Below are 24,063 nucleotides of genomic sequence, written 5' to 3'. Positions count from 1 at the left end.
GAAAATGTGGTGCATACTCACACTGGAATACGAAATAAATTTTGTTATGTGTAGCACTGGGAACTGCACTGGAGATTGCTGTGTAAAGTGCAGCAAGTCAAGCAGAAGGGTAGGTCCTACACACTGTGCCACTTACGGAATCTGCAAAAGTTGGCCACCTGGAAGTTAAGAGTAGAATGGCTATTACCAGACGCTGGGTAGAGTAGGAAGGAGGAAGTGGTAGGGGAGACATTGATCACCAAGTGAGAATTACATTTTAAAAGGCACAAGGAGCTGTGGTGTGCAGTTGATGACTACAGGCTGCAATAATACACTGTATAGTTTTAAAAGCTAGAAGACAGGATTTTTCAAAGGGTTTATGATGGAGAAATGATGTGTTCAATCTAGTTTAGACATTGTGTAGTGCATATATATAACAAAATGTTGCTTCTTGTTCCTCTGATAGGTACAACTTATATATTGTTATGTATCAGTCAAAACTAATTGCATAGACTATACAAACAAAAAACCTCTTAATCTTTGTGTATTTTTCCACGTTGTTCTGCTAGTTCAACTTTTTCAGTATATGAGAGCTTTTTTCTTATTTTTCTATTCAAATAAATTTACAGAAAGGGTTAAACCAGGTATGATAGGGCTTGCCTATATTCACTTGGGAAATGGAGGCAGAGGGATCAGATTAGACGTTAGGTCACTCAGCTACACAACCACATCAAGGACATGCTGGCTACAAAGAGCTCTCTGTCTCTGTCTCTGTCTCTGTGGGTCTCTGTCTCTGTCTCTGTGGGTCTCTGTCTCTGTCTCTGTCTCTGTCACTGTCTCTGTCTCTGTCTCTGTGGGTCTCTCTGTGTGTGTGTGTGTGTGTCTGTCTGTCTGTCTCTCTGTCTCTCTCTCTCCCTCTTTCTCTCTCTCTCTGTGAAGGTTTGCTTTGTCCCAGAAGTTTGAGATCAGCCTGAGCAAAATAGTGACACCATATTTTAAAAATGAATGACCCCACACCTGTGCACACAATGGGCGCACTAATTAGATATGGTGGTGTGGGTTTTACTTGCTGAGCCAAAGTGGAATCCTTACACAGAGCTCATGTATTTCGTATTTGAAGTAGAGTCTTTCTGTTTTCCTGGCCTAACCCAAACTCTGAACCCTGTGGCTTCAGCCCCTTGATCTAGCATTAGAGGCATCTTCCTGGCTTATTAGAACTGTCTTTGGTCTTCAGAAAGTCATAACCAACTGAGAAGAAACAAGATCAAGTGAGATCCGTGTCACTTTGGGTAAGATGCAGTGTTGGTTCCCTTCCAGGTAAAATGAATCTGATGATACCATCCTTCACTGGTTTGAAAAAATTCAGCCGAAGTCCATAATTGTTTAGCCTAGTTCTCCTCACTGTTTGATGGTTTTTATACAATGTTCTCACGCACACTTAGTGTTCCAAACTGACCCCGCAATAATCACACACCAGGGTGGGCTATCCAAATGATGAGTTGTTAGGCTTCTGCTCTGTTTCTAGGAATGATTAGGACATCTTCATTTCAGAGGCTACTCAGAGTGGGAAGGCGTATGTTGAAAGCTTTTCTCTTTTTCATTCTTGTTATGACGTGTTTTGAACAGCTACTGGCCCTTTGGACTGTCTCAGTACCCGTGAAACAGAATTTATGACAATGACAGCTTCCAACCTGCCTTAATGGACCCGGTTCATCAGGCTTTTCTCAACACACGCCCCGCACTTAGCTCCCAGGACAAACTCCTTTCTGGTCCTCTCCCCATTGGTCTTGTGCTTACCTCCTCTCTCTGCCCATATTTCTCCTCACAATGATGCGATCCAGACTCCTGACATTAAGCACCAACAAAGGCCAACAGCTCGTAAATATTTGTCTCTAGTCTAGACATCTTTACTGAACACACTGGGCTCAGAAACAAATGTCTATTCAGCCTTGCCACTCAAAGATTTAAGAGACAGTCCAAACCCTATATGTAAATATTATCTTCTAAGCCTACTCCATCTTTCCTAGCCTAGATGGTGACAGTCTAACTGCTGCAGTTGCTTTGGCTAAAATTTGAGCCACTTTCCTTAATTGTTCCCCTTATTGAAAACAAATCTAATCTATTCATAAGCTCTATTCACTCCACTTTCAAGATGCATCTACAACATGGGGACTTCCCACTGCTCCCACTCCCACTTGTGAGGTCTGAGTACAAGAGGTACCTGCTCAGACTGCTGCAGTATCCTGGGCCTTGTATTCCGCTTCTCTCATTTCAACTGGCCACACTGGCTGGAGTGGCCCTCTCTGATGCTGTCACACCATGAAAGGCTTAGCTGCAAGTCCTTGTACTGACCCATGTTAACAAAGTATGCGTTCAGTGACTGCTCAGCACATTCTACAGTCACTGTTTCGGAACACCTTTCTCATAGAATTCGTTTCCCACATCAGCTAAAATTAAAGCTTGAAAGTGAAAACGTACGGCATACTAAAACAAAACAAAACTTCCTTTTACTGCCACAAACCTAAAACTTGGGTGCAATGATGAAATGTATATAACTTGCATACATTTATTTTAATTCATTGGTTCTTAACTCTATCAGAACTTTTCTGTGTTAAGGGAGGGACTACTGAGGGAGGGTACATGGGTGCACGTGCGTGTGGAAGACAGAGGTTAACCGCAAATGTTGTTCTCAGGAACTTGAACCTTGTTTTTAGAAAGATGCTCTATCACTGGCACATAGAGCTCACTAAGTCAGCTAGAATAGCCAACCAGTGCATCCCAGAGACTTTCCTGTCTCTCTTGTACCGGGGCCAGGATTGCAAGTATGAATCACCAAACCTGACATTTTCTGTGGTCACTGGGAATTGAACTCAAGTCCTTATGCTTGCATGTAAACACAATCTAGCTATCTCCCCAGCCCAGAAAGTCTATAAAAAATGCTGACTTCCCCCTTCCAAACAAAACATATTGACAACATTATATATGTTATATACGTATATGTATGTTCAAAAGTTAAATGTGAAGTTTCTTTTTTTTGAAGTTTCTTAATGTTCAGGATAAGTAGAAAGAATACAAATCAGTATATATTTTAATTAATAAATACTCATTCATGCGTACACCAGAAGACACTTGGAAAGTTATACCTAGATTTAGTCAAGAGGATCAAAAACCCTTCCAAATAAAAGAGTCTCATAGCTGCAGATATTAAAATAGAAATTTGTATATTTAGTTAGAGGAGACTACAAAAACTGCTTATAGGTTAAATAGCGTAAATTATAGGCTTAGATAATTACACACCATTCAGTTACATGAGCATGCGGTTGGGTTTTGGAAAATCATGAAGACTGAGGGCATGTGAGGGGAATTCGTCACTTTGATCCAGGATTGATCCACCGAATGCTAACTAACAGCCCTGGCCACTGCCCAGTGAAGCCACAGCCTCTACTTATCACAGCACCAATCAAATAGTTCTACAAAGCACAGCACCTTCTCTTTTTGAAAGAAAAATCATTAATCATTTTGGTTTTTTTTATGTTGTTGGATTTTTTTTTTAATGATTTATTCATTTTCATTTTATGTGTGTGAATGTCCAAGGACCCTGGATCCCCTGGAATCAGAGTTACGGCTGCTTGTAAACCCCCATGTGAATACAAGGACCTGAACCGCCATCCTCTGCCAGTGCACTGAACTGCCAAGCCGTATCTCCAGCCCCTACCTTTAGTTGATTTTCTTTGAGAACCTCGTACATGAGTGCTGAATTCACACCACTCCTGTCTTCCTCCCCTGTCTAACTGCTCCTGTGTGCCCCCAAATTCATGATCTCCTCTTCAATGATCACTCTTAGATGTATATACAAATGTATATGCATATATACACACACACATGCACATATGTATATGCAATCTACTGAGTCCATTTAATGTTGCCTGCATGTACCCATGGCCAGGAGTAACCCCTTGAGATTCACATATGGGAGCTTGCCCCTGTAGCAGGCTAATTCTCCTTCTTCAGCAGCCACTGAGACCATGTGGACTTCATGTAGGAATCAGACCTTGTGGGATTCCCCTGTTCTTATTAGCACTGGACAACACTCACTCCTGATGTAATTCTTGAACACATTTTCACTTAGAAAAGCTTGACTGATTTGTTTTGTGAATTTTTTTATATCTACATGATAACATAACATGATTTTAAGTGAATTTTTAAAGTAAAACTTTTCCTCCTCACTACGCTCTGTGGGCTCTACTTGTTTTCACAGCTACAAAAGGCATGCTACAGAGGACACAGGGTTTATTCATGGCTACTTTTTGTACAGCTTGAGACCTTTTGACTCTTACTTTCTGTCTGACCTCTCTGGACTTTTAACTATTCACTGCTCCAAATTGAAGCCCAATATAATTCCTGCTATGAACAATGTGTTATAAGGGATTACATTTCAGTTGAAAAATGTAACCAGGATAATTACTGTATCCTTCAATATTTAATTTTTCAAGCACACAACTATCATATTTTAATATGATCTTTGATCCAAATCTCTAAGGAAATCTTTGAAAATACAAACATATCAGGAAATCATATGCTGAGTTTCTCTACTTTAAGAGAGAGACTCATAATAATTAAACTACAATTGTCTGGACCCAAGTTATAAATCCTGGGCACAATGTTTTAAAATAGTTCCAAATACTTCCTGATTTATACAGTTGCCATAGAAACTGAAGTTGGGAAGTGGTAAAAGACAAAAGACATTGTCAAATAGGACCAAGGGAGTAGGTTAAAAAAAAAAAAAAGTTATCCTTTGTTTAAAAACACAGCTTGTATCCTTCCATCAGATAGCACATTGCAACTGTAAAAATTTGCACATGTATAGACTTTTAAAAATGTAGGAGGGCCAGTGACATGGTTCATGGATGAGGGCACTTGTATGCCTTACTTTGACCCCAAGAGCCCACACACGGGGAGGGGGGGGGGGAGAAGTAAACCTAGGGAACCTATGTGGTAAAAAACATTTAACTTTTTTAAAAAGAAAATAGTAACAGGTGCCATGTGGTGCTGGAGAGTGGAGAACGCCAGAGACAATTCCATGCTGAGTACATCCAGAGGCTCTACACTCCACTAAGATGAGCAAGGAAGTGGGGGAGAGATGGAAGAGAAAGAAAAATGGAGCAGTATGGGCATAATGAAGAGAGGCAGAACTGTACAGTCGAGGATACTGATGTGAGTAGCCTGCAATGCCACCTTAGGCCATGGTGAGGTCCTGGCCCATGCTGCCACCGAGGACCGTGTCTGGGTCCACTTCCCAGCAGCAGCAGCAGCAGCAGCAGCAGCAGCAGCAGCAGCAGCAGCAGCAAGGATCTGCATCAAAGTCCATGGTCCATGTTCCCACCAAAGGCTGTGCGGACGTCCCTGGTCTGTGCTACTGCCAGGGGATATGTTGATGTCTGAGGGCTGTGCGTAGCTTGTCCCCACTCCTCATCTGGGCAGTGCAGCAGAGCTGGCCCAGGTGGCATGGGTGCTGGAGAGCTGGCCCCTATGGTGTGAGTGTGAGAGAGCTGTCAGTCTGGCCAACTCAGCTACCACCCAGGCTCAGATCCAGGGTTTGAGTTGGCCCACCCCAACATCTACCCCATCTATGAACTGCGGGAGCACGTGAAAGGGCTGGTCCTGCAGATCCAAAGCTGTAAGATCTCCACAACAGGATATCTGAGAGGAGTCTCAGTGAGGATCAGATGGCGATAAGGGTAGCAGAAGCCAGAGGCCTCAAACTAGATCATAACTTAGTGCAATGAACAAGCAAAGCTGTTTGGGCAAAATACTGTGTGTGACACACCACAGCTTCCACAGTGAGATTTTGTTAGTTAAATAGTTAGTTAGTTAGTTAGTTAGTTAGTTAGTTAGTTAGTTAGTTAGTGTGTTTTGCAGGGGAGGCTGCAAAGGTGAATATGAAGGTGTTGAGAGATGAGTAGGATTGGGGTATATGATGTGAAATTCATAAATAATCTATTAATAGCTTTTTAAAAAGAAAATATTAACATTTCCTTTGATAGTTTTTTGTTCTGCCTATAAAAAATAATCCACGATTCTGTTAGATGGCATAATTGAATAATAAATCTCTTCAAATATTGGGTTATTTATAACTGGAAGCTCCATTTAGTTAATTAACTATTTTCCTTTTTTAATCATTATTTTTCTTTATTTTTAACTAACTACTTTCTATAGTAAAGCATTTATTATAGGCTTATGGCTTATACTTCACTTTGATATTGCTTTGAGATTGGTTTGGGTTGTGAGTGTAGAAGACATTTATATATGTTGAGACAACTAAGGTCCAAAGACAGTTAGTGTCCAAAAATACTTTAAGGATGCATTAAGATATATAAGCCATTTACCACGTTCCTAAGTAGAGTCCTCTAGTACCAGGACAGAGAACATGAGTCCTGCCTATGCTTTTACAGCATCGCTGCAGGATCCTCGTGCTGACTAAATAAATCCACATGTAGACAGACAATGACTCTCTTTAGCCCTAGCCTGGCCTCAAATCTCTGGTCCTCCCAGCAGCTGAGACTGCAGTCATGGAACACAATAGCTGACCAATTTTAACTTGTGCTAAACCAAGTTGGACAGCTATCATTTAATCCTGGATCCCATTACCTAATGCTTCATTTGGTTCCAGTACGTTTTTTTCCTCCCCAAAGTAAAAATTACTATTTACCCTTAATATCATTTTTTTTACACTATGCCATTCTTAAAAACATCCAGAAACTTCAAGTTGCTTCTGCATCAAATCAAGAGACTTTCTAGCCTAATATGCAAACAACCCCCCAAATACCAAAATATTTTAGAGACCCCCTACTGTTTTTCTTCCATCCAAAATCCTCTGTTCTAATCCATAAGAATTCTGAAGAAGACAATTTAGAATTTTTTAAAAAATGTATTCATGTATACATGAAATAAACTTATTACAGACTAATTGGGGTACATTTTCCCATCCAGAAGTGTTAAGTTAAATGTTAGAAGCCATCAATCTCCATTAAATCAAAATCTCTTATTGTGCAAGTAAGGAAAACAAACCTAAATGAATTAAAGTGACTTTTCTCAGGTCATATATAGGAATTACTAGAAGCAGAACTAAGTCAATCTTGGAATGTTAGTTCTATTTTATTGGTATTGTGCTTTTTGAAAAAATTTCAGAGTGTATTTGGGGAAAGTGGCACCCAGTGTGGAAATAGCTTCCGACATAATGACTGGAGAATGTGTACATGCTGCTGACACAGGCTCTAGGCTGCTTCTAATTCGGCAGCTAAATGCCTCTACTTCTTCCATTCTTCCCCATAACTGCTGTTTTCTTGAAGGCATTCCTAGGAACTTGTGTGTCTTCAAGGTTAAAGCAAGTGTCAAATCGTGTTACATAAAGAGCCCAAATGGAGCTGGGGTGGTTGCTCAGTTAGTCAAGCCCTTGCTACACAGTGAGCATGAGGACTAGAGTTCAATGCCCAGGCGTGTGTGAACAAGCCAGGCATGGTGTGGGCCAGGGACATCCCAGGGGCCTGTAGTCAGGAGCCAAAATTTCCTACTAGGTGAGCTTCAGGGTAACTCTCTCAAAAATCTGGGTGGACAGTTCTTGTTGAGTGATGCTCAAAGTTGACCTCTGGCTTCCACATGCACATTACACAGATGTGCACCCATAAGAACACACACACAGAGGTGGAGGGGGAGGTGTTCATATGGAACTCAACATTAAATTTTTGAGTATTAGTGGATTTGAATGTTAAATGAGTTATTTCAGGAAGTGTGAATAATTTTTAAATGTGGTTGAGTTTATGTCAAGTGTTGGGTGTATTTTGGCCCTGTAGACTGCCAGACTTTTGTTGTTGTTGTTGATCAGAAGCAGAGGGTCCTCAAGAAAGGCTTGGTCAAACTGTCTCCATTTAGCAAACCTAGGGTGAATTTTTAGATTACTTTCTTTTTTTCCTTTTTTTTTTTTTAACAAATAAATCAATTTCCTAATCAACTTTTCTTTTCATCAATCTGTGCATGCTACATGCACTGTCTGATCAGCAGTTTGACTTTTTACACTTTTTAAAAATTATTTATTTAATTTATTCAGATTACATCTCAATTGTTTCCCCCTCACTTGTATCCTCCCATTCCTCCCTCCCTCCTGATTTCACTCTATTCCCCTCCCCTAGGTCTATGACCAAGAGGGACCTCCTCCCCTACTATATGGTCATAGGCTATCAAGTCTCATCATAGTAGCCTTCTTATCCTTTCTCTGAGTGCCACCAGGCCTCCTCCCCATCATGGGGAAGTGGTCAAATATGGGGCACCAGAGCTCATGTCAGAGTCAGTCCCTGCTCTCCACACAACTGTGGAGAATGTGCTGTCCATTGGCTAGATCTGAGTCGGAGTTCAATGTTTATTGTATATATTGTCCTTGGTTGGTAGAGTAGTTTGAGTAGACCCCGCTGGGTCCAGATCTGCCCATCATGGTGTTCTACTTGTAGGTTTCTAGGACCCTCTGGATCCTTCTATTTTCCCATTCTCCCATACTTCTCTCACCTAGGGTCCCAATAGGATGTCCTCACATCTATCTCAATCTCCTGGTAAGTGAAGACTTTCATGGGACCTCCCTTTTGGGCTAGTGTCCACTTATGAGTGAGTATATACCATGTGAGTCTTTCTGCGTCTGGGTTAACTCACTTAGTATGATCACTTCTAGTTCCGTCCATTTGATGACAAATTTTGGGATTTCCTTGTTTTTATAGCTGGGTAGTATTCCATAGTGTAAATGTACCACACAGTTTCTTTAACCATTCTTTGACTGAGGGACATTTAGGTTATTTCCAGGTTCTGGCCTGGTGGGAGTGCAAACTTGTACAACCACTTTGGAAATCCATCTGGTGCTTTCTCAGTAAACTGGGAATAGGGCTTCCTCAAGTCCCAGCTATTCCACTCCTTGGAATATACCCAGAAGATGCTCCAGCACACAACAAGGACATATGCTCAACCATGTTCATAGCAGCCTTATTCATAATAGCAATTTCACTTTTGAGAATCAGATGTGTAAGCCCCTTTCAAAAGCAATGCGGTGGAAAGTATGACAACAACAACAACAACAGCAACAACCTGCTGATATGCAGTGAGTACTAACGGCTTTTGTCCTAAACTCAGACTTGTGAAGTTCTAACTGATGGTAGTATTCTGACTATTTTAAAGGAGTTTTTCTTTTTTCCTGTTAGTCTAAAATAGACTGAATACATTAAAGCACTCCTTAAAGATAATTCATGTTTGTTCATTTGTTTTTTTTTTTAATATAGACCACCCTGGTGAAGCTATAAATTTATGAGTACAAATATTTCATATATTTCCAGCAGGCTAATGTTAGTTCATTTTTGCTGCTGTGATAAATAACCTTAGTCTGGGTAGTTTATAAACAACAGACATGTATTGCTCATAGTCTGCAATCAGGGGAGCCCAAAACAGAGGGACAGGCAGATTTGAAGTCTGGAGGGCCAGCTCCTCATAGATGAGCTTAGAAAGCAAGTCTCTGGGTTGTCACACAACAGAAGGAGGGAAAGTGAACAAGGTCTCCAGGACTCTTTCCACCCATGTATCCCATGTATTAAGACAGTATTGACCGAGTATTGCACCTAGTTTCAGACATGAATACACACACAATTTCCAAAACACTATTAGGCTAGCTTCTGTCTGTCTGTCTGTCTGGTCATGTACCAACCTCAGTGATTTAATTCTAGACATTCTACAGCTTGTTGCAATAAGGACTATCAATTACCATTTTGTTTCTGCTCCTGCTGAGGGTGGTATTATTTACTTTTATCATTTTATTCATCTGATTCTTAATCTACATATGTCTTTATGAATAACAGTAGATGTTGATATGGAAATGCATATCCATCATTTATGTTGGGTTATGATCTTTTGTAATAAAAATGTTTGAAGATTATTGCCCCAGGCAGTGACCTGGCAGTTCCCGAGTCACATGGATGAGAGGATGAGTTTCCTATGCTAAGGAGCAGATTGATTCCAGAAGATGTTATATTTGACAAGAATGCCTAACAACACTACTAGGGGGTTGGAAACAAAAGGCCACTTTAGCAGCTAATCGTCTATCTCTTTTAACAATCTTTGGTCAATTATGGGGCACAGGTTTCTGTAATCCTAGTTAGAGTTAAAGAGGTTAGAGCACGAGAAAAGACTCTGAGTCCTGTGTTTCAAAGCATACATTTCCAGCTCTCCAGCATCCTTTGCTTAATTTCAGGCAACTGCACTGAGATGGACTGTTGATTCATCTGAATTTGTAGCGAGAACTAAGCAACTCAAGAGAGTGTACTTCTACAGTGAGACAGCCAGTGAAATGTCTTACAGCTCTGGAAAGCAGGCCAGTGAATATGTTTCTTTCTAAACTCTCAGAAGCTGTGATGGATACTCTTCATTGTCAATGAGCTTGGAATTAAATTAAAATTAGAAACACCTAAGGCACTGGTGAGGTGGGGTGGCATTTCCAGAGAGGATCATTTAATGGGAAACCCATCTTGAATGTGGTTGGCACCATGCTATAACAGATGTGGATAGAATAAGAGGGAAGGAAGAAGAAGGCCAATGACCACGGGCATTCTCCTGTCTCTACTTCTAGCCCAACACAATATGACCTGTGTTTCCTAGGATCTTTATCTGGAAAAGGAAATGTGATTTTATAATGCAAAAAACAAACTTCAGGACATACGGACACGCACACACACACACACACACACATACACACACACACACACACACACACACACACACACACACACACACACACACACACACTCCACACCTCTCACCTGTTCTGGAAACAAACCATTATTTGGACCCAACTGAAAATATCTCCGAGTTCCAATATATTTATTCAGTATGTTATTATTTGTGTGTGTGTGTGTGTGTGTGTGTGTGTGTGTGTGTGTGTGTGTGTGTGATATAAATGGCTGAAGGTGTAGGTTTACTGAAAAAAAAAAGGGACACTTGAGTCATAGTTCATTCCGTTGAGTCACTTCTGCTGCTACCCAGAACCCATCGCTATTTTAAAATACCTCTAGAGCAGTTTATAAAACATAAACACCACCTTCCCCTTCAAAATTAGCACTTCTCCAGCAGCTCACCACATTCCCTTTTTATTTGTGGTCATTACTTCTTTTCTGATCTCTTTAAATAGCAGCCATTCGCCCTTGTCTGTGAATCTTAGCTGTAGCTGGTGTTCTCTCTGGGTCTGGCACACACCCTCTTCTCTGGACTCTCTAATTGGATCGAGGTTGGCATTCCTCCCTCTTTAGCTTTGGCCACTGGCTTGGAAGTTGATTTCTCTCAAATGTGTTAATTGCTCTTTGCCAGTACTTTTGTCAGTAGATTGCTCCTGCTGCATTCTGGCATGAAAACGCTCAAGGCTTCTCTACGATGTTATCATGAGTCCTAACTTTGAGAGGGGTTTCTTTACTAACAAAAAATATTTTTTAGTAGAAAGGAGGGAGCACTCCATCTATTGTAGCACACTACACAGTAGAGTTTTACGTGGTAGGGGATACAAAGCAGCAAACTTTGATTTTAACTTTATTTTGAGACATGGTCCTAATAATACACAGCCCCAATTGGCATGAAACTCTTTGTGTAGACTAAACTGGCCCAGAACTGTTGTTAATTTATTTGTCTCAGTGGGCAACACCTTGCTTGTGTCTTTCATTTGCAATGAAACTACATTGATATACTCATATTTCACTGCAACAGTTGTTTTTTATTTTCTAAAACTGTATGAAAGAACTTAAGAGAGTACCCGTAAGTCATGCAACAGGAGTCAGGAGCTGCAATGGAGGCCTAGTTTCCTGTTATATCCTTTCCACATATGTGACTTTACCACATGTATATGTTATTATACATACTTATTATGTAAGTAAATGCATTACTAAGTCTTATTTTTATGTTTGGTTTTATTTGTAGTAAAGTATTTAACAGGTCATCATGGTGGGGAAAAGTTGAGATCAAACACTTCAGCAGACTTGAGAGCAAGCAAACTGGACGCTCCAAGCAAGAAGAGGACTAGGAGCTGTGTCTTCACTCTCGACTGGCTGAAGGTCACTTTGTCTGAAAGGCTTGGCTGGCACCAGAACTGTTTTGGATTCTAGCATATTTACACAGGCATAATGAGATATCATAGGGAAAGGATCCAACTCTCAACATAAAATCTGTTTCTAGTTCATATGTGCCTTATAACCTGAAAGTAATTTATACACTGTTTTCATTGTACCCATGTCCACTGTAGAATCTTCTACTATTAAAAAAATTGTAGGGTTTTGACCACTGAAAAATTTCATATCAAGGAATTCAGTGGGTAAAAGATAAATTGTCCCTCTTCTGGAAAAGGGCAATGTTGACAACTAAAATAATACAGAAAATCTTATACAACTAATTAAAAACTGTGTGTTAGTAAGGAGAGAATGAGGAGATAGAGACAAAGACAGAGACCTAGATGGGGGAGAGGGGGAGATAAAAGAGAGAGGGGGGAGGGAGAGGGAGACAGACAGAGAGACAGACAGACACACACACACACACAGAGAGAGAGAGAGAGAGAGAGAGAGAGAGAGAGAGAGAGAGAGAGAGAAAGAGAGAGAGAGAGAGACCTAGAAGGGGGAGAGAGAGGGAGAGAAGATACACAAAGAGAGACAGAGACAGAGAGATAGAGACATACCTAGAGGGAGGAAGGAGGAGAGAGGGAGAGAAGAGAAGAGAAGAGGAGAGAGAGAGAGAGAGAGAGAGAGAGAGAGAGAGAGAGAGAGAGAGGGAGGGAGAGAGAGAGAGATCCCAATAAAGAGCCAAATTTCCTGTAAGTTAAGGTCACAAGGATTTTTGCTCAGGACTTTTGGAGCCAAGGCAGTGGCTAGCTAAAAGTGCACTCTTGAGTACTTCACACTCACAGCTCTGGGTCAGTGCAGTCCTTTGTTCAGCTGCTTGTAAACAGTAGGAACAATTCAAACCAGAGAACACTGTCTTACCCCCTCACTGGTGGTTGTCAGAATCAACACCTGTCCAAAGGCTGGAGGTTGGCGGTCTTGCCAGCTGAGAAAAGCAGACATTTACCTATATAAACATGTGGACACTCATATTCTGTGTGTGTGTGTGCATGTGTGTGTGTGAGAGAGAGAAAGAGAGAGACAGAGAGAGAGAAAGAGAGAGAGAGAGAGAGAGAGAGAGAGAGAGAGAGAGAGAGCGAGCGAATGGGGAGAAAGAGATACTATACATGAAATAAAATAAAATAACCATCTTAAGGGTGGCAACTCATGGAAATTCAGAAACATTTAAACGAATGCTGAAGAAAGATAAATCCAGGGGAGAGAAAGGGGACAAAAACTGAAAGAAGGTGAATAGTAACCAAAGAGCTAATGATTTATATCCAGAGGTGAACAGGAAGTTGGATATACCAATGGAAGACATTATTCTTAAAAATTCCTTAGGGGCTTGAGAAACAGATCACTGGAGACTTAATGTTTATTATGTTTCAGGTGATAGTTAATACCCAGACAAGAAGAGGGAGAGAAACATTTAACTACTTTTCAAATATAAGACAGTTCTCTGTAGGCATATAAATTTGCATAATCAAGTATGTGCAAATTTTAACAACCCATTAAGAAATAATTATAGAAGCAATTGTCTACTTGACAGTCACCCCCACCTGTGTGTACTCCATACACACCACCCAGTATGTCCTCTTCGAAACTTTAACTGATCGCATGTGTATAATAGGTTTGGCTGGCAGCTCCAGTTTCCTAACTGTGTCAACACACTTAATTCTCACCCAACTGCTATAAGATCCACAACATTATAGACAGGGATTGTCAATATTGGTCCCAGGGATCAAACTCAAGGCATCAAACTTGGCAGCAGGTGCCTTTATTGACTGAGCCATCACTCTGGCTCATAGTGCATGTTCTTTACTGCTGTACCATGCAGTCAAATGCAAAGCAATATATATATATTTCTCACTGTGAATGGCAGCCTACAGCTGAAGGTTATGCTGCCCCTTGTGAAATGTTCTTGACCGTCACACTGACCACACTCCAGCAGTGCATATATATCCATAGCCCATTCTCCCGTCCTATAAATGTTTCTTTACACCATAAATAGAAATCAAAGCTGTGGCGGAACTGAAGTTGCTAATCAATTGACTTTGAAATGGGTACGTTAGCCTGAATTACTCAGCTGAAACAGACAGAAGGGTGGGAGCCACAGAGGCAGCAGCATGTCATTGCTGCTGGGTTTGAAGACAGCTGGATTAAGCCCTGTGGTCACTTCTAGAAGCTGGCCCAGGCTGAGAAACAAGTACTTATTGATAAATTGGTTTTCTCCCAGTGAGGTCTGTTTCAGACTTACAGAATGTTAACATAATGAGTTGGTGTTGTATTGTTGTGACCTTTTCTTTTTTCTTTTTTCCCTCACAGCAGTAGACAACTAATCGTTGGTTACTTATAGTTAGAGCTGGTTTTTCTGAGTCCTGCACTTGAACACAGTAAGGCGTTCCAAGAGAGCAGTAGTCAGTTTTAAGACTGACCCAGTGCTAATTCCTCTTCTCTAAATTCACCCTCACCTTTCCTGTATAAGAGCTGAAGAATGGGCTCAGCAATCTACCACTGGCATTGTGTGAGTAAAACAAGCAAGCAGACAGACAGACAGACAGACAGACAGACAAAGGCATTTGATATGACAACCTTAGCAGATCCCTGGTGGTCTTTGACCTAAAAAAAAAAAAAAAAAAAAAGACAGCAGATTTTGCCTATTCCTCCACTGACAAGCCCCTTGGGAAAAGGCAGGAAAAAGAAAGGTGTGTGGTCCACATCCACGAGCTCCCACAGGCCCCCAGTCCTCACGCACAGGTAAAACATAAAGGAGAGTTGGTCAGAGAAAACTCACCATTCTGCTTAAGGCTGGAGCTTTTGCTTGAGACTTTTTGAAATGCAGTATCTGACACAGTCTTTAAATGATTGTCAGGTCCACCAACAAACTCGCATGTTGACTTTTATGTGCTTTAGATAATTGAGACTGTACTAGTCTCAAATAATTCCTCTTAGCCAGTTGATTGTGATGTTTTGTTCTTGACAATGTTTCCAAAACCCGGTAGTTTCCTGTCACTGGTCCCCTGGAGTGTATGATGCTATGGAAGATCCAGACCGTTCTTTCCTACCATAGTCCTGATGATGTTATGAGAGATTACAGCCTTGAGCCAAGTGGCTGGCTGGAGGTCAAAAGCACATCTGAAAGCCCAGCTGCAATCAGCCTGCTAAGTGGCTGAAAGTGCTGCCTGAGAGACCCAATACTCAGGAGAGTCCCATTCCCAATACTGACCACTTATTCCTCCTGTTTTTTGTTTTAGAAGTAACAGCCTATTGCTTTACAGAGATGTGCCACTCCACCTAATCCACATGAAGTTGGTGCTTTGTGATCCACGGTATTATCATTAGTTCACCCTGTCTACTATGTCTGTCTTATCTGCCTCCTGTTCTATAGTCTGGACAGTTGTGTCTACCAAAGTCCTATATGGAAATCTGATTACCAACATGATAGACTGCATTATGACATGGGACTGTAAGGGGATTAGGTCATAAAAGAAGCCCTTGCAGTGGAGATTAGAACCCTTATAAAACACGCCCCTAGAGAGCTGCCCTGCCCCTTCTACCACGTGAGGATGTTGTGAGGAGCCATATATGAACCAGACGCTGCCCTCGTCAGACACTGAACATGCTCTTGTCTTGCTTGTTCACTTCCAGCTTCTGTAGCCGAGAGGGATAAAACCCTTTTTCTCCTGGGTGTTCTACTTATCATTGGGGGTGGGGAAGAGGGAACCTTACTCCTTCCTCTCTCTTGGTTCTTTTCTGAGGCATTACTCTGTTCCTTGTATTCCCCGTGGACAATGTCAACACAGCCCCCAAAGCAGAGGCCAGACATAGACTGAAACCTCTCAAAGTGGGAGGTAAAAAGATCTTTGCTCTTTCTTTTGTTGTCCTTGTTTGTTTGTTTGTTTTTGAAGACAGGATTTCCTTTTTTAATATTAATTAAATTTATTTTAAGTTATTCAGATTGCATCCCGATTGTTATCCTGTCCCACTCCCACCCTCCCTCTCTCTCCTGCCCTTTTCCTCTCCCCTAAACCTCTGACAGAAGGGGACCTCTTCCCCAACATATGACCACAGCCTATCAGGGCTCATCCTGATAGTCTGCTTCCCCTTCCTCTGTGTGCCTGCCAGGCATCCCCACCAAGGGGAAGTATTCAAATTGGGGGCACCAGAGTTCATGTCAGAGGCAGCCCCCCCCCCCAACAACAATGGAGAATGAGCTGTCCCTCGGCTAGATCTGATCAGGAGGTCTAGGTTTACTTCATGCATTGTCCTTGGTTGGTGCAACAATTTGTACAGCCCCACTGGGTCCAGATCCACTGGCCTTGATCCTTGTGTGGTTCTGAGACAAGGTTTTTCTGCATAACAGAGCCCTGGCTATCTTGGACTCATATTGTAGACCAGGCTGGCCTTGAACTCACAGAGATCTGCCTGCCTCTGCCTCCCAAGTGCTAGGATTAAAGCTGTGTGCTATCGCCTGACTCACCGTTGCTCTTTCTAACATGATTATCCTACTTTGTTTCTTTAGCTAATAGGGGGCCAATACATCAACTAAATACAAAAGTAAATGTTCATATAGCAGGTGATGTTGAAGTCACACTTTAAAAACAAAAATCACAACAAAAATTTCCCTAGACTGTTGTGGAAGACATTAAAAATTAGCAGTAGGAAGAATGTGATAAGTACAATATTGTAACTACATGTGGTTGGATTGGGACAAAGGCCACAGTACAGCTATATTTGAGAGGAATATTAAACAAATGAGGGTGAGATTTCAGCACAAGGGCTGCTCTAGTTCCTTAATAAATAAAAGCTAGTATTCTATTACCAACTAAATACGTGCCATTATGCATATATTAATATGCTGATATTAAAATAAGTGATTAAGCAGGTTTGTAAATATGTTTGAGGAGACACATTTCTGATGCATACAAACCCCAAATATTTTAGGAAGAAAATTCACCCTGAAGGAAATGAAATACACGTTCCTTCGTGTGTGTCCATGTGCTGTGTGGGCTCGTATGTGTGTATGTTCATGTTATGTAAGTGCTTATTTCCAGCCCTTGCTTTCCACCCCTGAGCCTCACTGCATCCTCGTTCCTTGACTGTGTTTGGAGATAGTCTCACTAGGATTCATGCTGTCCTTGAATCCTCTATGGCTTGAATGATCCTTCTGTTTCCCCGCCTGATTGCTGAGATTATAGTCACGTATCAGCAACCTAGCTTTTGTCTGTGTGAGCTGCAAATATTGACATCTCTCTAAAAAGTTTAGTGCGGAATTGAGGCCAACACAGTAGAGAGCCTGTGGAGAAACCTGACACACACTGCCTCCACCAGGCAACGAAGGTTGGTGTCATAGTGATACAACATGTCGACATGCTCCCTGGACTGTGATTGGTGAACATGGTACTTTTTTCTATGCTCTTCCACCATAAAATCCTATGATCTCATCTAAGCACAAATGAAGCATCTGAGATATACCAGTTGAAGAAAATTTAACAGCGTATTTGACCAGCACCTGTCAAGGTCGTTAAAAAAACAAGAGGTTGTCTGAAATACTGCCACAACCAAGAGGAGCATAAAGGACCATGACTATTAAGCACAATGTGGAATCCCAGAACGGAAAAGAACATTCCATAAAAATGAGAAAAATCTGAGCAGAGTGGTCCCTATGACACTATAATAGGACAATAATGGTGGCATCTGGGTGTGGAGTATGTGGGAACTTTCTATACTGATGTGCTTGTTCTTTAGATTTTAATTGTCTTAAAGGTTTTAAATGCATTAAAGGGAAAGAAAATACTTTTGAAATGACAGACTTTCTGGCACTGGGGGAACAGTATGGAAAAGGTCCCCACACTGCTTTCCAATTCTTTCCTTACAGGTATCAGGGTTAGCAGTGTCCACAGGTAACCCTGTACATGGAAGAGCTCTTCTACCATTCAGTAAGGCTTTGCAGGCTGCTGGGTTCCTCACTGCAATCTCAAACAGCATCTATTGTTTCTATTTCCATGACTAGATGGCAATAAATAACAGAGAAAAACTTTTTTTATTTTATGAACAATTCTACACCACAGTCACTCTGCTGTTAAAGTGAGACTTAAGAGCTCAGAGGAACAGACAACTTTGCCAGCCGAGGTTTAGTTACACTCCCTCCAGACTTCAGCTCCGTTGTTGCTGACTGCCTCCTGAGTACATCACCTCTCAACCCAGGAATGTTCCGATTGATACAAGCTGATATGTCAGAATGCATAAAGGCTTCATTGTGAATCTTCTACTTCCTGGCTTGACACGTCCCTTCTCTGCGATAGCAGGCACCCTGCCCACGCTCTGAGGGACACATCACTTTGTGAGCTCCCTTCACTTTGGAAGTCTGAGAAAAAGCCTTAGTGTTGAGGCGTTAAGACGTTCATCGGGCAGAGTAATTTTATTAATTTAAATTCTACAAAGTACTGTGACTAGAACATGAACGTCAAAAACACATTCGGGCACCCCTTCAACACGGAAAGGAGAAAAAAAAAAAAAAAAAAAGTTAAGAAGACTTCATCGCTTAAAATCCATCGTAATTTTCCCCATTTTCCTAAAAAGTTAACGCGAAGAAAAACAAATCAGATTTCAAATCACATCAGCCCAGCACCCGTGCAAATCCTCTTTAAAAGCACCCAAAGAGGCTGGCTTTGGGACGCCTCAGCCGCTAAGCCAGCTGCCAGCTAGCTCATTCATCTCCTGCGCCTTTCTAACAATCCTCCTGTTGGCTAGACGTCCCCTGAGGACACGGCAGCTGGCCGGAGTGGACAGACAAGACTTCTCTAACTGGGTTTTACAGGCAGAAAGGCTAAAAGCTACTGTAGCTCAGCAGCCTCAAACTTTTGCCCGCCACCTTCTCTAAAGTGTTCCACAAGTCCCTTGCTGGGACTCTGCCACTGACCCCTGGGCCTCTGGTACTTAAGGGTGGCCTTTGCTAACCCCGGATGCCATCTTTCTTGGGCTCTTTGCATCTTGAATACTTAGTGAGTTTTGAATTCCGATCACGTCCCCGTGTCTTTGAAAACTTCCTCCGACTTTGAAAGGAGGTGAGATTCGTCTAGCAGGGACTCTTAATTTTCAACCATAGCTGACAAAACCCAACACTAGTTACAAGACACTCAAGATTTCAGTCTTCCCGCCCAGAGCTTGCCAGCATCCAGAATGCTCCCACAGTGCAAAACCTGGTGCCCCCAGGACAGACGCCTAGCCCTGAGCGCCATGCCTGCAGGCAAGGGTCGGAGAGGCGGATCCGAGACGGGGTAGATGGGTGGCGAGATGGAGTTACCCCAGAGACTTACAGTCCAGGGCGACCATCAAGTAGTGCAGCAGCAGCAGCATCAGGAGGCCTTGGGGACTCCTCGCCATCTACGTGGGCGCCAGCTGGCTGAGTAGCCGAGGGTCCCCCTGCAGGAGAGCGACAGGCAGCCGGGTCCCTCAACCCTTGGCGGGGCGGCGGAGCAGAGGGGAAGGTCCTGTGGCGATGTCAGTCTCTCTGGTCTGGGGTGTCTCCACTTACTGCCTTGGGACAAGTCTTCTGGCCCTAAGACGTAGGGTCTCAGATGTTCCTTCTTTTTAAGGGTGGAGAAGCTTGAGGAGAGGGCGTGGACGCGGGGCACGGTGTCCGCTGGGTCCTAAGCGAGAGGTGGCAGAAGGCTGGCAGCTGAAGGGACAGCCCTGCAGGTCGGCCCCCGCCCCCAGACTGATCCGCTTTGTGTCTGGTCCCGCGCTGGGCTGCCAGCTGTCCTCAGGGCGAGGAGCCGGAGGCGGGAGGAGGACAGCCGGGTGGGATGGGCACCGAAGTGTGTGTGTGTGTGTGTGTGTGTGTGTGTGTGTGTGTGTGTGTGTGTGTGTTGGAAGCGGTGGTGGTGACTCAGTCGGCTTCGCCACGTCTCTCTTCTTGTCACAAAAAAACTTATTTTTTAATGTTTTACCTAGCCTGAGAGATTTTTGGAAATTTTCTACCTAGCGTACAAAATCGCTGGGAAAGGGCTCTTAAAGTATAGTTCCTGAGCTCAGCCTCAGCCTCCAGAAAAGGGAAAAAACAGCCATCATTTGTCCTGCAAGTCAGGTCCCAGATTTTATCATAAGCCTTGGCCTCTTCTCGGTTCAAGTTTTTCCCTCCCTTAGAGAGTTAAGGTGTCTTCTGGATTCTTGGCTTTTTTTGTTTTCATCTGGAAGTTCATCTGACGGTGTGAAATATTTATCTTGTTTCTTTTCCGTTATATAACTGCCGCCTGTGGAGTTTTCCACATGCTAAAACTCTACAGCTGCCCTTTTGTCAGGTTTATTTTTGGTCTCCTGTGCTTTTAAAAGGGAAATCCATTATGAAGGCTCCAGTGCGTGCTTTAAAATTGACCCGCACTTCGGAAGCGCGCACTTGCAAAGGCGGTTTTCACATTTGCTCTCCAAAACGGATTGTCTAGAGCGGTCAAGACATAGGGAGGGGAATAATGGGAAAATGGGGGGGGGGAGGAATGGGAGGATACAAGGGATGGGATAAACATTGAGATGTAACAAGAATAAATTAATAAAAAAAAAAAAAAAAAAAAAAAAAAAAAAAAAAAAAAAAAAAAAAAAAAAAAAAAAAAAAAAAAAAAAAAAAAAAAAGAAAGTTGAGCCGTCTGTGTGAGGGCTGTTTTCAGGTGAAGACACTTAAAAAAACAAACAAACAAACAAACAAAAAACCAGACCGGCTTAAGCAAGGTAAAATAATGAGTAATTGTGTCTAGAAGGGCTGATTTAGTGGTGGACCACTTAACAAAGAATTGAGCCAGCTTTGCGGACAAAGGCTAAGATATACTTAGAGATGCAGAGCTGTGAAGAGTGAGGCATCACCACTGTTGCCTTGGCAACAGTGATGAAAGCTTTGTCCCCATGGAGAAAAGGAGAGGACAGAGGACCCCTGGGGTCAAGAAAAGGGGGGAAAAAAGGCAAAAATGTTGGAGCTGGTAGTCCAAAGTCTAAGCACACGAACAGTAGGGGTGTCATCCTGTGCTCCAGGCAGGTTAAGTCAGTTATCCTCACAAGCCAATTAAAAGCATCAAATTAGTAGTGGGGGAGGGGGAAGAGAGAGGGGAGAGAGAGAGAGAGAGAGAGAGAGAGAGAGAGAGAGAGAGAGAGAGAGAGAGAGAGATCCTCAAAAGCCAATTAAAGGCATCAAGTTAGTAGGAGGAGGAGGAGGAAGAGGAGAGAGAGAGAAAGTAGTGGAGAGAAGAGAAGAGAAGAGAAGAGAAGAGAGAGAGAGAGAGAGAGAGAGAGAGAGAGAGAGAGAGAGAGAGAGAGAGAGAGAGAGATTTTCAATGTGGCCAGTTGGGAAAAGGAATACAGAGACCCAGTGAACCCCAAGCCAAGTCTGTCTTTGGAGTCCTGAAGTGAGTTGAATTCAGGGCCAAGGATACGCACGTCTAAGCAGTCCACATCTATCATTGTCTGGGCTTCAGTCTCATCCTGTCGGGTGATATGAGAAATTGTTAGAAGTACATGGATTCTTTCTCAGGCATACAAGTGGCCCCTCTGGGTGATGTCCTTTCCTTCTCTCAGCATGAGATTCCTGGGGAAATTCCCACTCCTTGTTTTAATAGTCTAAATATCATTTAGTAGTTCATCACTTAGAGTGAGAAACTCATGCTTCTCTTTAAATAATTTTAATTTCTTCCAGGCCTTTTAAAGAATACCGAAGTAAAATATCGGCTTAGACTGCTTAATCTGCTTTTAGGGGAATGCTGGTTATTGTTGTTGTTGTTGCTGTTGTTGTTTTGGTGGTGGTGGTGGTGTCACAGGTATGGGGTGGCTCAGAGATTCACCATGACCATAAACACATTTTAATAAGAAGAGTTTTTTTTTTTTTTTTTTTTTTTTAGATAATAGTGTCCAATGTGAGGCCAGGACAGTACCTTGAGAGTACTCCCAAGATGCAGCCTCTAGGCATATCAGCCCAAGGCTTATGAAGGCAAAACCCACATGATGATTTGTGTCCGTATATGTGAAGACAGGGTCTAATTTTAACATATATCTTGTAGTTGTCCTAGTCATCTTTTTGAGCAGAGTAAGCAAGCTTGATTACAAAAGCAGAAATAGCATTATGAGCTACTGTCTTGCTAGAACAGAAAAGTTTACAAGATCAGTCAATTTAAGGATAACCTTCAACATCTGGGAAAAGAGACGATGGCTGGTAGGGTACAGCCTATACAAGCTAGGTGCTGGCTTTCTTTAGAGGCATTTTTGGGCTTTTGATCTAAGTAAGTCTAAACTTTAAGTGTAATGTTAATGATGACAGTTGTTGTTTTGTTTTGTTTTGTTTTAACAAGGTCTCTGTACATAGGCCTGGATGTTCTGGAACTCACTATATAGACCAGGGTGGCCTCAAATTCATAAAGATCTGCTTTCTCCTGCCTCCCATGCACCACTACACCTGGCCCAAATTTTTAATGCCTTTTTATAAGACAAAGTTGTTAGAGTTGTTCCCCTTGATCTTCACCGTAACTATGTGTTTTTACGTCTCCTTAAAGAATCATGTTTTGTTTTGCTTTGTCTTTAAGGGATATTCAGAGCTTATTCTGTAACATTCTGTTTAGTCACTGACTCATTTGTTATCAGGCTAGCAAAAACATCTGCCCAGTGGCTACAGTGTATCTCCAGCGAGAGCACTGAAGAAGACCAAGCTTTGCTGTTAATAAACTCACAGACTCCTGGAGGGAGACAATTCCATTTGTTAATATTTCTAACATCACATGATCACTGTTGGGTGGGAAGGATAACAGCTGCTTCTATTTCCTGCTCTCTCAGTGGTAGAGTTTAAAAGCATTAATACTTAATCTCTCCCAAGGAGGAAATGTTATCATTTCACTTTACAGAAGGAAAACTAGGTTGAGAGATGCCACATGGCTCACCTAAGGTCAAGGAGAAGGGCATGGTCTTCCTGATGGAGATGAGATCAGGGCTTTACTTAATAGGTCTTGAAAACATTTGAAAGGAAGGAATTTAAGGATGGACAATTTAGGTAGAACAAAGAGCAATGGGAGATCTAAAACTGGGTTTTGCTTGGGAGAAGCAAGACTGCAGAGCTAGAATATAAACAAGTTGGACAGAGGACATAGTGGTGGAAAAGCAAGAGATTGGGTTATGAACGCTTTTCAGTATCCTACTACTGACTGGACATTATGCTACAGGAAATGAGTCCTTTGAAAGCAATGTGATCAGGGAGGAAAAGACTTATATTTATTAAAGCAGTCTCTTGCTGTGAAACTCAGGCACTATTAACAATGCCACCTGGACTGCTGGTTTGCTTCTAACTCATTTCTTACAGTATAGATTTATCTTGTGCTCTTTCTCTGCATTTCCGTTACCACCACCACCACCTCTTCTTTCTTCTTCTTCTCCTCCTCCTCCTCCTTCTTCTTGTTCCTCCTCCTCCATTTTATTTTGCTTTTCAAGACAATATATATATATATATTTTGTGTTGTCCTGTCTGTCCTAGAATTCACTCTGTAGACCAGGCTGAATTAGAACTCAGAGGTTTGAGGATCTGCCTAATGGGCTCACATCCTACTTCTGCTTGTTTGTTTGTTTGAGACAGGGTTTCCTCTCTGTAGACCAAGCTGGCTTCAAACTCACAGAGATCCGCCTGCCTCTGCTTCCTGGGTGCTGGGATTAAAGGTGTGTGCCACTACACCTAGCTCAGCCTACTTCATATTATAGTTATTTATGACCTTCCCACCTCTGGCCCCCATCCCATCCCCACCCTCACTGCTAATTGATCTCCTTTGCTCCAATGGTTCCTTTTGTCTTCCAAAATCACTTACTGCCTCACACTTTCAATTCTCCTGCCTCTGCTACTGTGATCAATTTAATACCTATTTTTAAAACTGCATCATCCAGTGTGGTAGCCTGTAGACTCACATGACTACAT

At 42.2% G+C, this 24,063-nt stretch overlaps 1 protein-coding gene across 1 annotated transcript in view; it reads right to left on the bottom strand.

Moving 5' to 3' along the window:
• Jam2 (junctional adhesion molecule 2) overlaps positions 1-19,596 on the bottom strand; it is a 51,058-nt gene extending 31,462 nt beyond the window's left edge. Inside the window, exon 1 of the mRNA XM_051150161.1 lies at positions 19,454-19,596. Coding sequence (XP_051006118.1) covers positions 19,454-19,520 — 67 coding nt within the window. The 5' untranslated portion in view covers positions 19,521-19,596. The remainder of the gene's footprint in view (positions 1-19,453) is intronic.
• Positions 19,597-24,063: the final 4,467 nt, after the last annotated feature.

Source organism: Acomys russatus, chromosome 8, assembly GCF_903995435.1.
Source record: "Acomys russatus chromosome 8, mAcoRus1.1, whole genome shotgun sequence".
NCBI lineage: Eukaryota > Metazoa > Chordata > Mammalia > Rodentia > Muridae > Acomys > Acomys russatus.
Note: the sequence above shows the minus strand (reverse complement) of the source record. Positions and strands in the feature narration are given on the sequence as shown.